This window comes from Gopherus evgoodei, chromosome 3, assembly GCF_007399415.2.
Source record: "Gopherus evgoodei ecotype Sinaloan lineage chromosome 3, rGopEvg1_v1.p, whole genome shotgun sequence".
NCBI classification, from domain to species: Eukaryota; Metazoa; Chordata; order Testudines; family Testudinidae; genus Gopherus; species Gopherus evgoodei.
In genome coordinates this window covers 130,249,083-130,270,717 of record NC_044324.1, presented here as the reverse complement: position 1 = coordinate 130,270,717, position 21,635 = coordinate 130,249,083, and the positions used below count along the sequence as shown (strand labels likewise).

Here is a 21,635-nt window from a genome sequence, read left to right as displayed (position 1 = left end):
CCACACTAAAAATTAGAAGTAGAATGAGGAACACACTTTCCTACATGCAACATTCAAGTTGTGTTGATTTTAGAGCCTAAATACATTGACAGATGAGAAGTGCAGCTTTCAGTAGCTCCTTGTTACTGGTTACTACTGTGCTGCTCCTGCAGTTAGTAATGTGGTGTCAAGAACAATTAAGACAATTGTTCATTTAAAGCCTCAAATATTGTACAATGCATCTATTGTAAATGCCAAGATTTATGTAGGGAAAAAAATCTTTGTAGCATCACAAGTTGGTCATCTGCCTTACAAATCATGCTGCATGTAATTCCTGAGGTTTATGAGATCTGAAAATAATTGCAATTTCCCTGACCCATTCATCTACTAAGACCAGCTGCAAAACATCTAATCTTCTCTCTACACAATTTTTAATGGTTTAATTAACATAGTAATCACTTGGATTTGGAAATACATCTTGCCTGTATTATCAGTAATGTGCACAATATGCAAGTTGATAAAGGATTCACTGATTTACAAAATGCAATCATCTCTGACATTTATTACAATGAGAACAACATTACTATTTAATCTTTAGTAATATAAAATTACTTTAAAAATAGAGAAGTCTTTGACAAAACAAGAAAAAGAAGCCTTTTAAAAACAGATCTTATTTATGAAGCATTGCATTTCATTGTACACAGTCTTGTACTGTATACCCACCTAGAGGGGAAAAACTATTAAAAAAACAATGAAAGGGGAAAAAATTGCTGCCAGATTAACCAGCATAGTGAATTTCTACACATTTATAGGTACTTTAGTAAAAACATATATTTACTTTTCTGTAAACATCAACTTCCATTTAGATTCTGCATTTATACAAATCAGAAGGTACCAGTATGAAGAACATTCAAACTTTTTATAAGATTAATTAAATATAATGTACTACTTGTTTAATGAAAAGAACAACAAAGGAGAAAGCAAAATATGCAAAGAGAAGCAAATACAGCAACGTGGCCCTGGATTATCAGTTTGAATCTCTGGTCCTTGTGCTCTGCAATGCAAACAAAATACAATCAAAGCTAAGAATCCTGCAGTACAAGGGATGGTTAAGTTATTTTGCTGAATGGGGCCATATGTGTATGTGAATTCCATCCGAGGGAGCTCACATGGTGAAAAGCAGTTGCTGCTGGGAAAAAGTAAAACAGAAGAGATGCCCTACACAGGAATTTCAGTCATTCTGATGGAGTCATTGATTTTAATCTGTTAATCGAGAACTGTAACTATAGAAACAATTAATTAATTCAGTTCCAGTATTTTCCAGCAGATGTCCTCACAAGTCAATAGTGTCAACCATGGATGCCGCCATAACAGAAACTCTGGGGTGCAGAAGGAAAGAATAGATTTAAATTAAGGTGATATGAAAACCTGTAAATAAAAACAAGGTAATGGTAAAAATACACTATTTTATTTATCATCCTTAAATACAATCTTGAAAGATTATAAACAAAGGGAAAAAATATGGCATGTCACTGGAATCTGAATGAATAAATGATTCTAAAATGGGTATTCACAGTACTTCAGTTCTGTTGTCAGGCTTTCTATCTCCCTCTCCAGCACTGAAAAAGCAAAAAGTTCTAAAAGTGATGTTCTATCATTTTAAACATCTAAATGTAAAGAGTGAACAGTGTGTTTCAGTTGGGGAATAACAAAACCCTGAACAATATCCCTTTCTCCTACGTAAGAATGTCACTGTAAACCTTATCATGGACATACAGTTGATGTGATTCTGCCTGCACTACTTGTTAGTGGCAAGGACATACAAATGTTGCCACCAAATGGAGTTTCTTGTAAGCATGAGATGCCTTGGTTATTCCTGTGAAATTGCAAGCAGATGAATTTATAAATAAAGGTGATCCTCAGAGTTAGCTCAATAAAACTGTGAAGTTTTAATATCACAGTAAAATATTTATCTTATTTGTTCTTTCACACAGTAGACAATCAATGCTCGATACACTGATATCTGTAGAATTAATAAAATAATAAGACCCACTTGGCTACAGATTCACTTATCTAATAAAAGTATTTCTGTAAGGTTATAAGGTAATTTCCCATAGTGGCAACTGATTTCAAAGAACTTTCCCTCTACTAAGAAAAACAGAAATATTTCACTTACTGTTCAGTACTATGAGCAAGGGATAAATAATTTTTCCTTTTTTCAGTAGCAAAATTTTAGTGCTTATGTCAGGGAAGACTGATAACATTAACCAAAGCAAATACAATGTGACAAGGTGCTTTGAATGCTTCACCCCAAACCTCAGTTCATCCAAAATACAGTCTTGAGATGAAACATCCCTTTTTGTTCTAAGCTCTAAAAGAATACAAACAGTGCAGTGGTTTTGTAATAAGCATTTGTCCTGGGCTAGGTTAAGAATACAAACTTGGGTGTTTCTGAGAGGTAAGAGTACACTGTGTTGCATTATTATAATTATTTGAGTGTCCTCAAATAATTGACATCCAATGTGCTTTGGGCACTTAATTCCCTTAGGCTCCTTTGAAAATCCCAGCCATAAAGTAATACACTCTCATTCCCTCTACCAGAGCTACTACTGTTAATCTGGCAGGGGGGATACCCCATGGATACTCATCTTGTTAAGTTTTTCTGCCCCATCTCCATAGAACCTGACTGTCTAGCTGTGGATTGGAATCCAGCACAAAGGGAGTTCTTCTTTGGAGAGGGCACACCCAGAAAGAGAGAGAACATGTGAATAAGAATTTCTGAGCAACCTTGTGAGACTGAATGGGAAAAGAAACTGAGAAGCTATATCCCCTTATGTGAAAGCTTGCAAACTTTTAATGACTCACCATCACTGTTAATGGTGGAGCATGCATAGTCTCATTGAAATTTAGGGCAAGAAGGGACTTCAGAAGATCATCTAGTCCACCTATAACCAACTCTGAAATGGGACCCAAGAAATCAGTGGATGTTATCAAAGTTTTCCTTCTATATTTTCTATACCTACAACTAGGTGAAAGGTGGTATCACCATTTAGAGAAATAAAATTGGTTACAAAACCTCATAGTATGAGGGCTCTTGTTAGCATGTCATTCAACATTTCAATAGCATAAATGGCTGTATTCCAAGAGTCTTATTGTGCTCTTTTTTATAAAATATGGCAATTTTTTTTGACTTGATGTCCGTGAATGACCATGTTTCAATGATGCAGAAATGTCATCCTTCTTGATCGATCAAGGAAACATTTTATATAATAGCAATTTGCAGTTGAAATAATATCTTGAACTTGATAGAAAGACTCTCTGCATTTAATTTATCCTGAGAAGAGATTATTGCGGATTCTAGAATCTGAAAAACAAGTCAAATATAATAAATTACAATGTTTGAGTTCTCTCAGCTTATGTGCAGGGTCCTCTTCAATTGTCCCTGAGTGGAGATATTTTCCGTAAACCATAACTCTTATTTTCCCTAATCACAAATTGAAGCATAGAACAACTTTGTAATATAAATATTTCCATTTTAAATAATGGATGAAAATATACAGATGAAAACTTATAACTAGACAGCAGCTACAGTCTATCGCTTGTTTGTTCAGGTTCACTCCATTGACTTTTCTCTTTCTTCTGAAGCCTAACATCCAGGAGTTTAGGTCCTAAGCAGATATTAAGTATCTGTACTTAATACACAGGTTTGCTGTAGAAACACTGTGTTATCAAAACAGACTGCCTATACAAAGCTATACATAATACTAAAGCAAAACAATTCATGGTCAGATTTTCCCTGTGGCTCTGGGCTCATTATGCAAATGTATCAAAGTCAAAAACATAACCCCCTGATAGACTAAGTCATCCAAATGGGACTTTTCTTTTCCAGTAAACTGTACAAGGATAACTGTACACATATCCAAAGAAACAGGATATCATTTTATTGGATGTCTGCAGGTAATCTTATCACACAAGGGAATGGAAGAATCTGTGGCATGGCACAACACGATACCTTATTCTAAACAATTAAATAGAAGGTTAAATGATATGTAGCAAGATAAAAATCAGTAGCCTTCGTATTTTAGGCACCAATGATAAATTTAAAATAAAATTGACTAAATTGAAAAAAAAATTTCAATTGGTTAATCTATTGCACCGTCTTTAAATGAAACAGCACTTTGAAACTCACAAATAAAAAAGCAGCACTCTCTTTTAATACCAACACCGCTGTAACACATACCTTAGCGTGGCATGCAAATCCATACCTGCAGTCATTTTTTGTATTAACAAATGGAATGGTTATTTTCTGTTTCAAATATTAGTAGCATAACATGTAAGTGCAGATCATTCTGGCCACAAGTGTGGTAAGCCTTAACAAGTGTGTATTACAAGAGCATAAAATGCATAACATGACACATATCCAGAAACTTCTCTTTTTTATACTGTAACAAAGGCCATCCTACAGGTAGAATTACAAGTTGCTGGACCCAGATCTTCAGTTAACAGGATTAGTGACCTTTCCTGGTTTTATTTAAAAAATAGAAGCAGTCACTATCAAAGCAGAACCATTAACAATCCAGTCAAAAGAATGCCACAGTTCCATTGAAAAAATAATTTGTCCATTTAGTAAACTCCATTACATGGGAAAGTTTTCATTATATAGGCATGTTAGAGTCTTACAGTGGTACTGTAAAGTCTTTCCTGTTGGATATTCATTTGTACAACCACTATGATATGGTATAATATTATCAATAAAAATTGGTCAAACTGAGCTAAGCTTCACAAGACCACGCACTGAGTCTTCATGCAATGAATCTTGGCTGGCTAGGCTCAGGACGTGCATAGTATGGCTGTGTGTTATAGGGCTCCCTGCTGGCAGCATACCAGGAGGTGATGGAGCTTCCTCAGGAGTTAGAAACTGATGACCTTCATGTTCCTCTTTTAATGGTATCATGTCTGTCAAACCTGTTTCTGATGTGAGATTTGGCATGGAGGACGGTGGTGTCGGCTGCCCTAGGGTTAGCGTGGCACAAGGAGCACCGATAGTGGTCTTTCCTGGTAAAGGTAGCTCTTCACTAGTTATGCTGGGTTCACTCTGTAGTAGTGGTGTGGCAGCAGCCTGTAAAACGAATTTAGTGCTCTGAATGCACTGATCTTGATCACACTGAAGGGGGTCAAAACCCATAGAGGGCAAACAAAACAGAAATGGGAGGATGTGGACAGAAGAGGTAAGAAAAAAATGGGATGTGAGAAGAAAAAAGAGAGAGTCATTAGTATCATTCCATGGTTAGACTGCTGACAAAAAAAGAGCATGCATAACTAAACCAGCTGCATTCTGGGATGAAAGTCAGAGTAGATTACGATAAACATTACAGTATGTGAGAGTCAGGGACTTCAGTTGACTCTAAAGAGGTACTTTCTAAACAACTTTAACTTAGTTAGTTATTATTTATTCTTACTTGAAAATCTTGGAAATGCCTAATGATCAGGTTTTGCTTGGTTCGCTGCATATTTGGACAAAAGTGGCAACTCAAATGTCACTGACTCCAAAAAGCATTTCAGCAGACAGCTGGACAACTTTAACACAGCTCCTTTTACTCTAGGATAGCTAGAAATTCAGAAAAAATCTTAAGACATATCGCAAATATCTTTTTGCGTTTTAGAGCACTAGGTGTGTCTCCTTTCTATTTATTTTATCAGGCTTCGCGTAATTAGAATTACTGTGCTAGAGGAGAGCTTTTTCAGGGCAAACATCCCTTTGAATGCAGCCAGTTTTGTAAAAATTCATCTAACAATACAGCCTCATTGCCCAAGATTTTGCTTCCCAGGTTGTTTAAGCTGTTCATATTCTTCAGCCAGGAGATGCGTACAAAACAATTATCAACCTGCAGCTTGGTTGCATAGACTTGATGGAAAAGTTCACTTCCAGGTTTTTTTATGCTGCTTATTCATTTGTTTAATCTTGAAAGTGTGGAGGACCAAAACACAGCTAATTAATCATTGGCAAACATCCAAGATTTTTTAAACATAATGGACCAAATTCACTCAACTATAACTCCATTTAAGCCAGTAGAATTACACCGGGAATTAATTTGACCTAAAATCATTTACAAGGACAGTATTTGTAAAAATTAGTCAGTCAATCCCCAAGGAGGCTAAGTTGTAAACCACAATACCGTAATATGTCCAACTAACTAAAAATTAGAACACGTTCACGGGCAAACCATTGATTGGCAAAGATATTGTCCCTTCTTCAAAAAGTCTATACCAAGGCATCAGTTTTGAGGTAACTGCCCTTTAAGGGACAGGCTAGAGTCTACAGCCTTGGGGTAATCAAGGAGGCCATGCCTACCCTAGGGCTGGGCTATCTAAACATGAAGAGGCAGCTGAGAGAGATGGAGGGGAGTAGCAGAGCGGGTGGTTATTTCTCTGTCTCCAGGAGAGTGGCCTAATCAGAGTCACATACTTGGTGTTATGTCTGAGAGCTTTGAACCAGGGTCTGGAGGTGAGGATCTTATGAACTATTTGTTGTAATTGCTCCTGTCCTTATACCTTATTAAAGAGAACATGCTATTTTATTACTGTGTATTGGCTTCTCCTCTGACTTCCCCTGCTGCTCCCAGGCTGTTAAAGTGAGCCTACTACTGCTCCAATCAGGGGAAATTAAGGTGGAGCACAGCACCCTACTCACACCCCTGAGTTATGTAAGTTTTGCCAACATAGGCTGTCGTGTAGACATATCCTTAATCAATTAACTGTCTAGGGTGCCTAAATGGTTGCAACAGCCCTGATTTCACCCCATCCCACGTAATTAACTAAGCTGTAGCCTCTGCATCAATCTTATTAGGAATGCCCTACAAAAATGGAGTCAGCATTCTAATCCTTCCAAAGAGACAACAAATTCCATCTTCTCTGAGAAGTACTAGTCAAAGACTATACTCTTACATAACAAAGGCTATAACCACCAGAGCATACTCATAATAGATCATTTTAGCAGCTGATTTATTGCCTTAGTGATGTTTCAGCATTTATCTTCAAAAGCAGACAGTTGCCTAATGTGTTCCAGAACCATAAAAGTACACAATTTAAAATAGCATGAAGGAAATTTACTCAGATTTATGTAATGGTCTGTATTAAATCATTTTTATTGAATTCTAATTCATTGTAACTGAACCAACATCTCAAAGATACTGAGAAATTAGCTTGATAAAGCTCCATGAAAAAGGAAGTCATACATCTATTAGAGTTTCATGCGTATAAAAGAGTATTCTCTTTTTTCTCCACTTCCATGAGTCCTTGCCTTTTCTGAAGGTTGGTATCACATCTGATTTCCTGACCACTACTTTCTGCCTGGTAAATCCCCAGCACGGTACCCTTTTTCCAAAATAATTTTAAGCAGTTTGGTAAATTCGAGAGCTAAATCCTTAATACCCTAAGAATCCTGTCATGTGGACCAGCTGACTTATAGCTGTTCATATTTCCCTAGTAATTCCTCCCTGGCTTTTTATCATTTGCTATTTCAAGTCCCTCTTTTAAAAACACTCCTTCCAACAAGCCTATACACCACTGTTCTCCCCTCAGGGGAGCGATCATGACAATTATTGCAAGAGGGATGGGAGTGGGGGAATGAATCTAATACAATACATGCTATCCTTCACTATTCATTCACACCGTGTTTTGTTGTCTCCCTGAGTTTGCATACTGTCTAATACCCTAGATTTCAAACTCTTCATGGCAGGCACTATGCCTTGTTACATGGTTTGCAAGTCACCTTGCTCATTGTTGGGGCTATATACAAAAGATTACTAAAGAACAACATATTTCTCACTTCTTACTGTGTTAAGATGATTTCCTACCAAATGTGTAGTTATGCCAGTTCATATATACAGTACAATAGTTATTAAAGATTTATACACTGTCAGCTTGTGATAGCAACAAATTACTTGCATGGATCAACTAAGGAAAAGAGAACAGCTGGAACAGATCAGTGACAATCTCTAGTGCTTTTCTGCTGTTCAGGTGCACCATTTCCTTACACAGCTTCTGTTTAGGTTTCCAACATTCTGCATTTTATGAACAGTGATCAAATATGCAACTTTTAATGTAAAATATAACAGTAAACAGCTTTCCACAATCTTAAACAGGCAAATCTTGGGATGTACTAGGTTTTAAATTTGTTCTGAGAACGGATTATAGTGGGATTTATATTATATGAGGCATATGCATGAAATGAATCTCTCAAATCTATGGCATTTTTATGCAAGTATAGCACTCTTCGATTTGTGATATACTCAAGCTATCAAAAAGGAATTTGTCTACAAAAATAATCTGAAGGTGTTGCCTGATTACATGATATGTTTCCTGGGTTACACAAGTACAGGGGGTAAATGTAAGTAGAAAGTGTCCTCAAAAATATTCCACTGAATTTTTCAATATTAAAATTTTAGCTAAAAAAAACCCAAAAACCCTAACAAGTCAACAATGGTGTATCAAACTATTTATAGCTCAATTGTTCAAAAAGATTAGAGTTAATCCCCTTGGCTCCTTCTTCCTCTAGATCCTATCATCTGATTTTGTTAGCTATACACAGCTCCCCTCTTTTTACTGGAGCAACCGATTGAGCCTGAAAAATACTGGATCAAATGCTTGTAAGTACACAAGTTCGATTGTGTATATTATATAAATATATCTATCAAAATTTGTGATTTTCATATTTATTTTCACACCAACAGCCACGTACCAAATGCAAACTAGACAATGTGAAAAAGCTAATTCTTTACTTTATTTCACAAATAATTGATACAAAGACATATATGCACACAGGTTTTCTGAAGAAAATTAGATTTGACCCCATACAATTATTAGAGCTCTTGTTCATATTGATATAGCTCTCACACTCTACCACCACCAGCAGCAATTCTATTAGTTTTAAATGCAAAATTAACTTCATGGCTAAAATTCTCTAACAGCAATTTCTTTAAAAATGTTACAATTCTTGAAGTATTTAAGAAAAGGCTGCAGAACTGAGTTCTCTAATGAGCTACAAGTAAAACACAAACATTAATAAATGGTTAAGAGGAGGATTGGTTGAACTGAATGATGGCGTTATGACCTAGTGGTCATAACTGTAACCTGGTGAGATGAAACACGTACGGCATGTCAGTTTAGATGTACACAATCTGTATGAGAAAGATGGAGGGATGGAAGGTGGAACTGTATATCAATGGACACAATGCCAGTAAGCTATCTTTTGATAGTGAAGGATAGGATGATGACATACTTGGTAAGAATGGAAGGAATTGTGTTTGTGCAGTGGCCAATGCAGTGGGGCAACAATCCCAACTGGGGCCTTTAGGTGATATCATAGTAGAAATATTTACTACTAATAATAATTATAATGATGGAAGGAATGAAAAGCAAAGGAAAAAGTACAATGCTACAGATCACGTGGAGAATGAGAATTAAAATTTCATGGATCAAACCTCAAAGTGCTAAAAAACATAAGTCCTTTCATGAATATCCTTACCCAGACATCTGGAGGGTAACAAACAGATGTGTATGTATGAAAACAATTCCTAGGATTTGTGGAAGGCTCCAACTGGAGGCTCTACATCTTGCAGAAAGGGAAGAAATGGAGGAATGATAATAAAAAGGGAACTTGGCACCAGTGACTGTAAACTATCAAGGTACTAAGCAACTGATGCCTACAGTGCAATAGCACAAATGTTAGATTTTAAAAAGGAAGTTTTAAGAAAATGAAGACATGGGCCAAGCATGATGTAAAGGGTGGAAATATTAAGATTTACCAGTTGGTAAACAAGGTGGAGAATCCTAAGAAACACCATTCTTAACAAACTATAATTTCTCTGGGAGGTGGCAGGGGTGGAGGTAGAGAATGCACAGAATCCATTATAAAGCAATATTAAATGTTGCTTTATAATGGATTGCCAAAAGAAATGACGATAAAAATACCCTGTATTAGAAATTAAATAAGAATACAAAGAATCAATTCAGGCCTGTAAAGAAAACACAAATACAAGAGAAATGCAGATTGACTTAATGGTAGGCACAAGGAGTAAGGGGAATAAGAACTTTCACAGATCTATAAGAAAAAAGAATAGAAAGAAGGAATAAATGAGGAGAGAGTAACAGACGATTCCATAATGGCTGAGATACTGGAATCCTTAACATCCCTCTTCCCCCGCACAAACAAACAAACAAACAAACAAACAAACAAACAAACAAACAAACAAACAAACAAACAAACAAACAAACAAACAAACAAACAAACAAACAAACTCTAACTCTTTAAACAAGAGAGAAGATATTTGGTCAATTGTGAAGAAATGAAGACCTTGTAAAAATAGCAAATGATAAAAGGAAGGAGAGGAAATACTTGGGAAATATGAACAACTATGAGTCAGTTGCTCCAGATGACAGGCTTCTTAGGGTATTAAGGATTTAGCTCAAGAGTTTACCGAACTACTGAAAATTATTTTGGAAAAGAGATGGGGTGCTAGGTATGTATCAGGCAGAGGGTCATGGTCGGGAAATACAATGTGGTACTAACCATCAGAAAAGGAAAGTGTGATCCTGGTAATTACCATCTGGTAAATCTAATTTCAGGTCCTAGTAAAATAATGGAAATATTGAGAGAAAAAACTTTGTAAACATCTAGAAAAGAATGGAGCCACCAGTTTGTGAAGAACAAATTACACCAAACTATCTCAGTGTCAGTGCTTTGAGAGAACTGCAAAATCAGTGAATGAAGAGAATGCAGATGTAACGATCAAGCCTGAAGTAAATCATTTAACAGACAGCTACACAAAACCTCAATGGCAAAATTATTGTAAATGCTCTTAAATATAAAAACAATGCCACAGATTGTAAGCAGGATGATGGATCATAAATAAGGAAGGAGAGTGATAAAAGGTACTGTATTGCATTGGAAAGAGGAGTGTAGTGGGTTGCCATTGAGATTGGTCTTTGAGTTAATCTTAAAATCTTCAGTGATGAGATCTTGAAGAGGGCAAACAGCACATTAAATTCACAAATGATACTGAACTAGAAGATGCTGTGAGAAATGAAGATATAAAACAAAGCAGCCTAGAAAGATTAAAAGATGGAAGCTGGAATTAAAATGAGATTCTGCCTGGAAAGATGCAAGCCAGTGTGCAAAATATTCTGAAACAGTCAATTTTAATTCAACCTGGAAAGAAATAATGAGAGAGACACAGAAGAGATAGTACAGAGAATATTAGATGAGTGATCACTGAATCATGACAGAAACAGGCCAATGAGATTGTGTTCCATAGACAGAAGCATCACAGTATAGCACAGCACACAAAAGTGATAACTGTTCTCTGCATGGTTTGGTAGGATTGCCCCTGGAATTTGACATCCACTTCTGGGAACATGACCAACAACAGGAAGGGGAGACAGACCAGAGAAAAAAATGGAAAGTGGGTAGGAGGGCTTGACTTATGCAGAAAGATTTATGGGCTGATTCTACAAAGACTAACTCAAGTGCTTAACTTTACATGTTATGATTGGTCCTAGTGAGTTCAGTGGCACTCAGGGTACATAAAGTTAAGCCCACAGGAAGGATTGGGACATGAGAGCAAAATGTGCAGCTAGATGTGACTAAAGAGGATCATAAAAAACCCTGCCCATAAATGTTCAAGAACAGAGAAGAATACTTTGGGTGAATGGGTTAATTAGAATGCCTTGAAATTAAGGCAAATTGAGAGTGATATTGGGACAATGAGCTATACTAGATCCAGGTTTCCACCCATTAGTTTCTTAAAAATGGCACTGGTAATTATTGTAGAATAGCACAATGATCCATGGCTGCATGTAAATGGGCTGAGCCCTTACCATGTCCTTAACTGAACTCACAGATACAGGGATAGTGCTCAAACATAACCTCCAGTCCAAGGATAGGACTTTTTTTTTTTTTTTTAATAAACTAACTCCTCCACCACAAACATATGGCTTAGCCTAAGCTTCTTCGCTCAGCTTGGTTGGGCCTCCAGGACCATCTGGCCTTAGCTCTGTGGAGAACAGCTCTCATATTTAGGATATAGCCATGTCTTTGGTGGTCTCTCCAAAGGGTATTTCTCTTGATAGTCTTCTCTCTGCTGCATAGCCTTCGCCAGTAAGGAGAGTTGGTGCCAAAAATCTGATGCAATGAAATCTGTACCTTCCAGGAAGGCTCTCCATGTACTTCTCCACTATTATCAAATTCGCTAATTCTATTAATAGCTGTGTCTTGAGCAGGGCCGAATTAATGCCGGGCTTTAGGGGCTGCAGCACAGGGCCTCAGGCTAAGGGGGAGTCCCGCAATAATCAATCCATAATTATATACAATTCAGTGGTCAGCAACCCATCAATTGCAATCAACTGGTCGATCCTGGAGCCTCTGCCAGTCGATCACAATCTCCCAGCCGCTAAAAGTCCAGCAGCACAGCAGAGCTCAGGCAGGCTGTCTACATGCCATGGCCCTATGCCACTCCTGGAAGTGGCTGGCTGCTGGCACGTCTCTGTGGCCCCTGGTGGGAAGGGAGGTGGCTCCATGCAGTGCCCCCACCCCCAGCACCATCCCCGTAACTCCCATTGGCTAGTTCCTGGCCAATGGGAGCTGTGGAGGCAGCGCTTGCTAAGCTATGCTGCAGATGGAATAGGCCTTCACCACTTGACCCAAAGAAAAAAAATCTCCACTAGCTGTCAGCAGTGGTAGCTACAGTATTAGCAGTTATCCTACAACAAAAATAAGAACTAGAGGGAAGGTCAGTTACAGATGGAGGTGGTCTCATTCTATCTGCTGTTCAGCGGTACTTACCCAACACTAAAAACATCACAGAAATTCAGGATAAATTGATGCTTCCCGAGTGAGTTCGAGATCATGTCCTACCTACTTAGCAACTGCTGCTAGGTAAGCAAGCTGTCACTGTGTTGTAGCAAAAGCAGTCTGTAAGACAACTGCAAAGATATACTCTAGAAATTATTTTGGGGAAGTCCTATAGCTTGTATTATATAGAAAGTCAGACTAGCTGATCACAGTGTTCCTTTCTGGCCTTGGAATCTATGAAAAGGCTGAAGAGTGGATATTTGAGGTTTCTGGAGGAGTTTGTACCTAGGAGAAAGACAGGAATTGGCAGATAGCTGAAGACAAGCTACTGGAATCCTAACTGGAAATGGAAAGACTGGTAAGGGCTCAGAGCTAGCAGAAAGGCTAACTGAAGGTGACAGGAAGAGAAATGACTTGTAACGTGGTAGAGACCAAGGTCCAGGATATTAATGAGGATGACTTTTTAATGTAGCTTAAAGATGGAATGGGACTATCACAGAATCATAGAAATGTAGGACTAGAAGGGACCTCAATAGGTTATCTAGTTCAGTCCCTTGCACTGTCAAATAAGCTGGGCTCACCTGAGGAGGAGCCTGAGGTCATGAGTGGGGTCCATTGGAAGGTACGAGAGCATGCAATTGAGAGCAAGGAATGTGAGGGAAGGTTGGAAAAGGAGCTGTGAGGAGCAACAAAGATATGTTTTGTCACTAGACTATCAGACTGGCTACAGAAAGGAAGTTAAGAACCCTCTTCTGAACTATGTTAAGTATAAAAAATGAACAATTTTGGATGGGTCAGAGATATGACCTTGTGCTAAAGATCAGGATACTGAACAGCTCAATGAAAGTCAGGGGAGATATCTGGAGGTTCAAACGTCACGTAGGCACTTAACTCCCACTGGAAGCCAACTGAAGGCAGGCATTTTTCTCCCATTTGTGTGTTTGAAAATCTGCCCATAACATATATGATGTGTGGTGATGTGGGTCTTTGGCCTATAAGTTCTAGGACCAGAAGGTATAGCAGCTTGAGAAACAAGATGTCAGAGACTCTTAACAATATTTCTATATGTAAACACATGTCCTATTCAATTTTCCAAGTGTCCCTTGTGAAGTCATTTTCAGGCATGAAGGCTGGACAGTTGTCATAAAGGGTTCAAAGTGACTATGTTCTCTTCTATGGCTTATCTTCATCCAAGGTTTTTCCCACCTCAGGTCCACTGAAATTCATTCCATCATGAGGCAAGTCCTAGAGCATTTGAAAATCTAATTCCAGTACCTAAAGCTATACTACTGTGTGCCTACGTAACATCACTCTTTATTCAGCAGCATGCACTGGTTTGACTCAATTCCCCCTTTACATTTGATCATCTCAGTACATTCCATGATCAATGTTCCCAAGATCTTTCCACTTTTCCAGAGATACAAAAGCTGCAAAGTCAGTCTGTTGGACACCTATTTGATCATGAATATCTGGTAGGTGATGAGTATGCTGTTCTTATAAAACGTATGTGTCATAGTGACTTTACCAGCTTCAGAGGTCCCAGGTGCACAAATATGACTGTATTAGTGAATTGAATTAGGCACATGCATTGAAGCATATAAACTATAGTATGGGCATATCTATGTTGTAGAGCAGGGGTTCTCAAAATTCACTGCACCAAGACCCCCTTCTAACAACAAAAATTACTACATGACCCCAGAAGTGGGCTTCGGCCTGGGCAGTAGGGCTCGGGCTTCAGCTTTGGCACTGGGCAGTGGAGATCGGGCTTCAGGTTTGGCCCTGGGTCCCAGAAAGTCTAAGCCAGCCCTAGTGACCTCATTAAAATGGGGATCCAACACACACATTGAGAACCGCTGTTGTAGAGAGTTCTAACAGAACTTGATGCTGAAAGCAAAGGCTAAATTCATAGATGGACTGGGATGATCAAAGACATCTGCTGGAAGAGACTCCATATTATGTCTGTATAATTGTTGCAAAGTGACAGAAGAATATGACAAAGACCTACTGAGGCTAATTTGTCTCTGTAATAAGAAACCCTGACAGAGTCCAAGGAAGTTTGGCTGAGGGTGTCCTGAAACATTTCAATATATTTCCAAGATTTTACAGTTTGAGGTAATCTTCTTGAGTAGAACTTGCACTGAAATCTAGCATGGCCTGCCCTGTAGGCAGCTGACAAAAAGCTTAAGATAAATGCCGTGATTGTACTTTAAGTCATCAAGGTACTTCTTGTTAAAAATTATAAAAAATAAAACTTGTTAAAAAAATAACATTATAAAGAAAACAGACAACCATTCCACTAAATCCTTGCAGCAGTAAATGCAAACAATTCTAAAATCTTATAGCAGAATCTTTATAAAAGTTTAAGTAATAGTAAAGCTCACAGAGTCATGAGAAGTGTATTCTTTCTTCAGTCAAAAACCAAGACTGGAATTATGCTATAAGGCTGTGGTGAGAATTTATTTCCTTCCCTCCTTTTGAGGAAAGAAAAAGTGCATAGAGTCCATACATTTAATGAATCTTTAACATAGCCTTACAATCTACATACTGGAAGAACAAAAGGTCAGAAGTGGGCATCTTTGCTACTTATTCTCTTCTTGGCACTGGAAGTCATGCTTTTCTAATGTGAGGTCCTTTGCCATCAAGGGGAACAACAGGAACCAATGGCACATTTTTGGAAGATTTATTAAAGTTTTGAATATGGTATTAAGGTTGCCTGTTGTTCATTAGAAGTTCAAAGTCCCCCTCCTTTTTCTCAAAATGCACTTCCCATCTTAAATATCTCCTCTTGTTAACCTGTCCTGTATAAATATGTTCCAGTCTAGACAAATCTGCACTGCCCAGGCAAAGGAAGAAAGAGTATGTGTGAAGAATACGATACCAAATGATACTCTGTTCTGCAGAACTGATGAATCGAGGTACATCCATGACAATTGAATAGTCCAATTCAAAACAAGGCAGGTATCAACAGGATATGTCAAAGTGACACTGTATATTCAGTAGCCAATAGATTTCAAAGTGTATGGAAAAAACCACTTATTTTTCTATTGTCCATGAGGAAAAACTATCATTATTGTATAGATATAGACAAAAACCTTGATTTCTTACTGCATAAGCTATTTCAGTATAGTTAACAATGAATAATTCCACCTATCAGAGTGGCAGCTGTATCCAGTTAGTTTATTACTTGATTAGTTCATATGAAAGCGGAGAAGGGAAACATTCACAGGGATCTTGATGGACAACACTATGGGATGGTTCCTACCATGTTGCTCTGAGACTGTGTTGCCCCATACATTGTAATGCCATTTGATGGTACTGCTGGCTGTGGTGTATCTGGCTGTATAAATCCTCTTCTGTCAATTAAACTACAGTATAATAATAAAAAAAACCACAAGATTGTTAGAAACATTGTTCTGATTAATAATTCTCCACCCCCCAGTAAAAATAGGTTTCAATATTACATCATCAAATCTTAATGCATCACCACTACCTTCAAATATAATTCAGATCTGAGAAATGTGACTTCACCTCAACTCATCAACAGCAAAAGAAAATTATTTACCTGCAGCTACTTTCCTACATGGAAAGTGATTATGAGAAGAGGCACATTTCTGGGTTTCTGCCTCAGGTGTAAAATTTGGATGCTGACTAGCAAATAAAAAAGAATTGGAACCCTTGAGGGAGAGACAGATTGAAAGACCCCACAGTGCACTCTGCATCTGTGCCTCTTCTGAAGTGTCTACATTATCTTCTCTTGCAATTCAGCTTCTGAATTTGTTGCCAAAGGCTGAAACCCAAAATGATGTATCTATTATAATTTACTTAACAAGTAATTATCATGAAAGAAACAGAGGGGAGCACTAGTGTAGAATATTTACCAGTAGTTTTACTAATCTTATGCATCTCTGCTCACACCAGAAGCTCCACTATAGCAATCACAGACAGTGTTGAACCCAGAGGAGTAAAGAGGAAATTTTAAAAACAAAAGTCTAGTGTAGACAAGGCCTAAATTCAGATACGTTTGTGTAGAATTTTCACACAAAGATAAAAACAGAGGGAACAGTGTGAGTGAAACACAAAATGAACAGTCTGGTGAAGAACCTGAATGAAGCTGTTTGCTGGAATTCTGAAAGTAGTGTGATCACACTGTGTATTATAGGCTGCACGTTGGTTTTGGCAGCTAATATCTATGTACAAGACTATATACACTTCTAAATGAACTAGACTTATAGCTTGTCTACACTGCCCCACAGTTTGGACTACAGGAGTGTGAACAGCAGCAGGCACCAAAGTGCTGTGCTGCAACTCCGCTGTGCGGATGGTGTGGGAGCAAAGTAAAAGGAATACAATGTACAAGCAAAAGAGTAATTACATCATTCTGTTTTCTGAAAACAATTAACTGCTTGGAGTTCCTCACTTCCAATAGCTGTAAATGCTGCAATGAAAGATCAAAGAACCACCAAACAAGTTTATTTATGTTTCAGGTGTATGAACCTGAACTTTAAAGTATGAACTTTAACTGTTTTACTAGATCTAATTGCTGATTCAGCCATAAAACAGAGTTAGCAACTTACTTGTATCCGTCATCTAAAAAGATCAGTTTCACTAAATAGTACAATGAAGCCCTGATTTAGTTGAGCAAATTGAAGTAAGATAACAAAAGTCAAAAACTTAGATCAGCAAGTCTGTGGTCTCATCCTATACAAAAACATTACTTTTAGTAACTCTTACCTTGGAGAGATGGGTCCGCACAACGCTGCACAACAATTAGTAAAGATGTTGCCATAACTGTATGGATTGTAATTCTCTTTACCTCTTTTATTTGACCAAGATCCTTTAATCTGAAGAGACATGAACATAAAATATCACATACAATTGCTGGGGCAAATTAGGGGTAATCACAGTAACAACTATCAGAGGGGTAGCCGTGTTAGTCTGGATCTGTAAAAGCAGCAAAGAGTCCTGTGGCACCTTATAGACTAACAGACATTTTGGAGCATGAGCTTTCGTGGGTGAATACCCACTTCGTCATGCATCTGATGAAGTGGGTATTCACCCACGAAAGCTCATGCTCCAAAATGTTTGTTAGTCTATAAGGTGCCACAGGACTCTTTGCTGCTTTCACAGTAACAACAAATAGGATAATCATCATTTATGATTTGTGGAAGAAAAAAGAGGAAAAGAATGTTTTAAAGCATGTCTGTACTAACCCCACAGTCCTGAAAGAGCTTTGGGGGAATCTCCATGACAACCACAAAGATGCTACATCCACTATTTCAATTTCAGAATATGCAGATTGGAGTAATGGCTACTAAGCAAACCTGTAGCCCACACATGGATGGGAGAATAAATTCCATGTCCTCTGTTGTCTATGGAGTTCCCTGAACACAGACTGAATAATTCAGGCTTTTCACAGGAAGGAGGTGAGTTAGTAAGTTCCTTACTAAGACTGAGGAAGAGTCCTTGCTATTCTGCCTTGAAAAATAAAGAACAGGCATGCTGCACTGTCATAATTCCCTGTTATCTGGAAAGTGTTTTATTTAACAACACAGAAGACAATTAGCTCTGTCTATACAGCCAAGGTTGACCCTAATTCAGAAACAGATGAGGACTGCTATTTCATCTCATAGGACTCATTTCATCTGTCTTTTTAACAAATATGGTGGATATTCTTCAGTCTCTGGCTCCTTGCCAAGATATTTATTACTGAAGAATGCTCTGCATCTTTATTCTTTGTATTTTGTAAAATACACAATTATAAATTTAACCCTTATGCAATAACCAAAATATATTTGATACACAAAAATGCTAGGTTTGGGGTTATCACACAATGAAAAAAGCTACAATAAATTAGATAAAAATAAAAAGTAAATTTGGAGTAATTTCTTCAAGAAGCTTATGTCAATATATTTGGATTAAATGGAAAAACTAAAAAATGCTCTCTTATACCATCTGTCAGTTAGCTTTAGTCTTCCTTTACTCTCAATAATTCTTAATCTGGTTAGGCAAGATGAAATATCTGTCTCCACAGTTAGTTAAATGAACTGCTGTGACATTGGAACCAACGGACCCATCCTCCATGTAGAATGGAGACTGTAAAAGCGGATAAGGCTGATCTCTGAACTAAATGATTTATTCTCTGTTGGGAGAACCAGCCCTCACTTGCCAGAGCCCTCAAACAAAATTTAGTTTAAATGGCAGAAAGTCAAAGACAGACAAGACACATGACGGAACTTGTTTTCAAAACCAGACTGGTTGATATTTTCTGAAGCTTTGTTCAAGTCTGAGTTTTTTGATTTACAGATTATGTAGGATTCTTGTGGAAAACAATGGAAAAGGGGTGCTGTAGACAGCTGGATACTTTCCCACTGAACTGAAGTGTATAAAATAGAGACTTTTTGAAGAACTGGCTTCCACTTGCATTTTGTTGGTTTTGTTTGTTTGTTTCTTCTTCTGTGTCTGTCATTTTCTGTTCCCAGAAACTGGTCTAATGGGTCTTATTGAACCTTGGTTATAACCAGGGCTCTCAAGCAATTAAAAAAAATTAATTGCAATTAAGTGCACTGTTAAACAACAACAGAATACCATTTATTTTAAATACTTTTGGATGTTTACTACATTTTCAAATATATTAATTTCAGTTACAACACAGAATACGAAGTGTACAGTGCTCACTTTATATTTATTTTTTATTACCAATATTTGCACTGTAAAAAACAAAAAAAATGTATTTTTCAGTTCATCTCATATAAGTATTGTAGTGCAAACTCCTAATCATGAAAGTTGAACTTACAAATGTAGAATTATGTACAAAAAAAAATTGCATTCAAAAATAAAACAATGTAAAACTTTAGAGCCCACTAGTCCACTCAGACCTACTTCTTGGTTAGCCAAATCACTCAGACAAACAAGGTTGGTTACAATTTGCAGGAGATAATACTGCCTGCTTCTTGTTTATAATGTCACCTGAAAGTGAGAACAGGTGTTCGCATGGCACTGTTGTAGGTGGTGTTGCAAGATATTTACGTGCCAGATGCGCTACAGACTCCTCTGTCCCTTCACGCTTCAACCATCATTCCAGAGGACATGCTTCCATGCTGATGACGGGTTCCCCTTGATAACGATCCAAAGCAGTGCGGACTGCCGCATGTTCATTTTCATCATCTGAGTCAGACGTGACCAGCAGAAGGTTGATTTTCTTTCTTGGTGGTTTGGGTTCTGTAGTTCCTGCATCAGAGTGTTGCTCTTTAAGACTTCTAAAAGCATGCTCCACACCTTGTCCCTCTCAAATTTTGGACGGCACTTCAGATTCTTTAACGTTGGGTCACGTGGTGTAGCTATTTTTAGAAATCTCACATAGGTACCTTCTTTACGTTTTGTAAAATCTGCTGTGTAGGTGTTCTGAAAACGAACATGTGCTGGGTCATCATCCGAGACTGCTACAACATGAAATATATGCAGGTAAAACAGAACAGGAGACATACAATTCTCCCCCCAAGGAGTACAGTCACAAATTTAATTGACGCATTATTTTTTTAATGAGCATTATCAGCATAGAAGCATGCCTCTGGAATGGTGGCCGAAACATGAATGGGCATATGAATGTTTACCATATATGGCACGTAAATACCTTGCAATGCCAGCTACAAAAGTGCCATGCGAACACCTGTTCTCACTTTTAAGAGACATTGTAGATTAGAAGCAGGCAGCAGTATCTCCCATCAATGTAAATAAACTTGTTTGTCTTAGTGATTGGCAGAATAAGAAGTAGGACTGAGTGGACTTGTAGGCTCTAAAGTTTTACACAGTTTTGTTTTTGAGTGCAGTTATGTAACCAAAAAAAATTCTGCATTTGTAAGTTACAATTTCAAGATAAAGAAATTGCAATTCAGTACTTGTATGAGGTAAATTGAAAAATACTATTTCTTTTATCATTTTTACAGTGCATATATTTGTAATAAATAATATAAAGTGAACATTCTGCATAATATTCTATTGTTATTATGTGCGATAATAACACTTAATTTTTTAATCGCAATTAATTTTTTTTAGTTAATTGTGTGAGTCGACTGCAATTGACAGTCCTAGTTATAACCCAATCAATATTTTCTCATCTAATGTCAAAAAGGATTAAAACTACTTTTGTAACTTGCATTTTTCCTGCAAGTTTAAGGTGGATGTTTAACATCATGTATAGTTATTATGAAGCTAAGCTTCAGACTATGAGAAAGAATGATGAAGTCTTTAGAACTGGGGTAGAATGTACTAAACACCTAATGAATCTCTAAAACATTGGTCACTGCATCAAGTGTTACCAGGTCATGGTGCGCTATCACCTCCTTCCTCACCAAGATACGCATACAAATATGCAGATAGGTTTTTTTTTTGCGGGGAAGGGGGGATACTCGGCAGAATCTACAGGAAAGAAACTGAAAATACAGACAATGAAAGTTAACAATCCTTTAATATTTACTAAATGAAAACAGGTATGCAATTACACTATGAAGTCAAGAACTTACATCTTCATTTGTTGTTTGATTGGAGCTGATCAAATATGTATGAAAACCTGAGAGACCAACAATAGACCAAACGGAAAAAAAACACACGACAGCTTCTAGCACAGTGATTAAAAGTCAAGGAAGTACAAATTTGTATGAAATCTAATAATTAATAATAGCACTCACATAGTGATTTATGTCTTTAGAGTACTTCACTTTGAATTCTGCACAAACATTTGCTGAGTAATCCTCAAAACACCCGTATTTGGAAAGTATGTAAGTAAATGGTAGTACATAGTTTCACTTAT

At 37.4% G+C, this 21,635-nt stretch overlaps 1 protein-coding gene across 1 annotated transcript in view; it reads right to left on the bottom strand.

Moving 5' to 3' along the window:
* Positions 1–405: 405 nt before the first annotated feature.
* ZDHHC14 (zinc finger DHHC-type containing 14) overlaps positions 406–21,635 on the bottom strand; it is a 164,167-nt gene continuing 142,937 nt past the window's right edge. The window contains 4 exon segments of the mRNA XM_030556649.1: positions 406–5,143; positions 16,092–16,194; positions 17,561–17,670; positions 21,349–21,451. Of these exon segments, the coding sequence (XP_030412509.1) occupies positions 4,742–5,143; positions 16,092–16,194; positions 17,561–17,670; positions 21,349–21,451 (718 nt within the window). The 3' untranslated portion in view covers positions 406–4,741.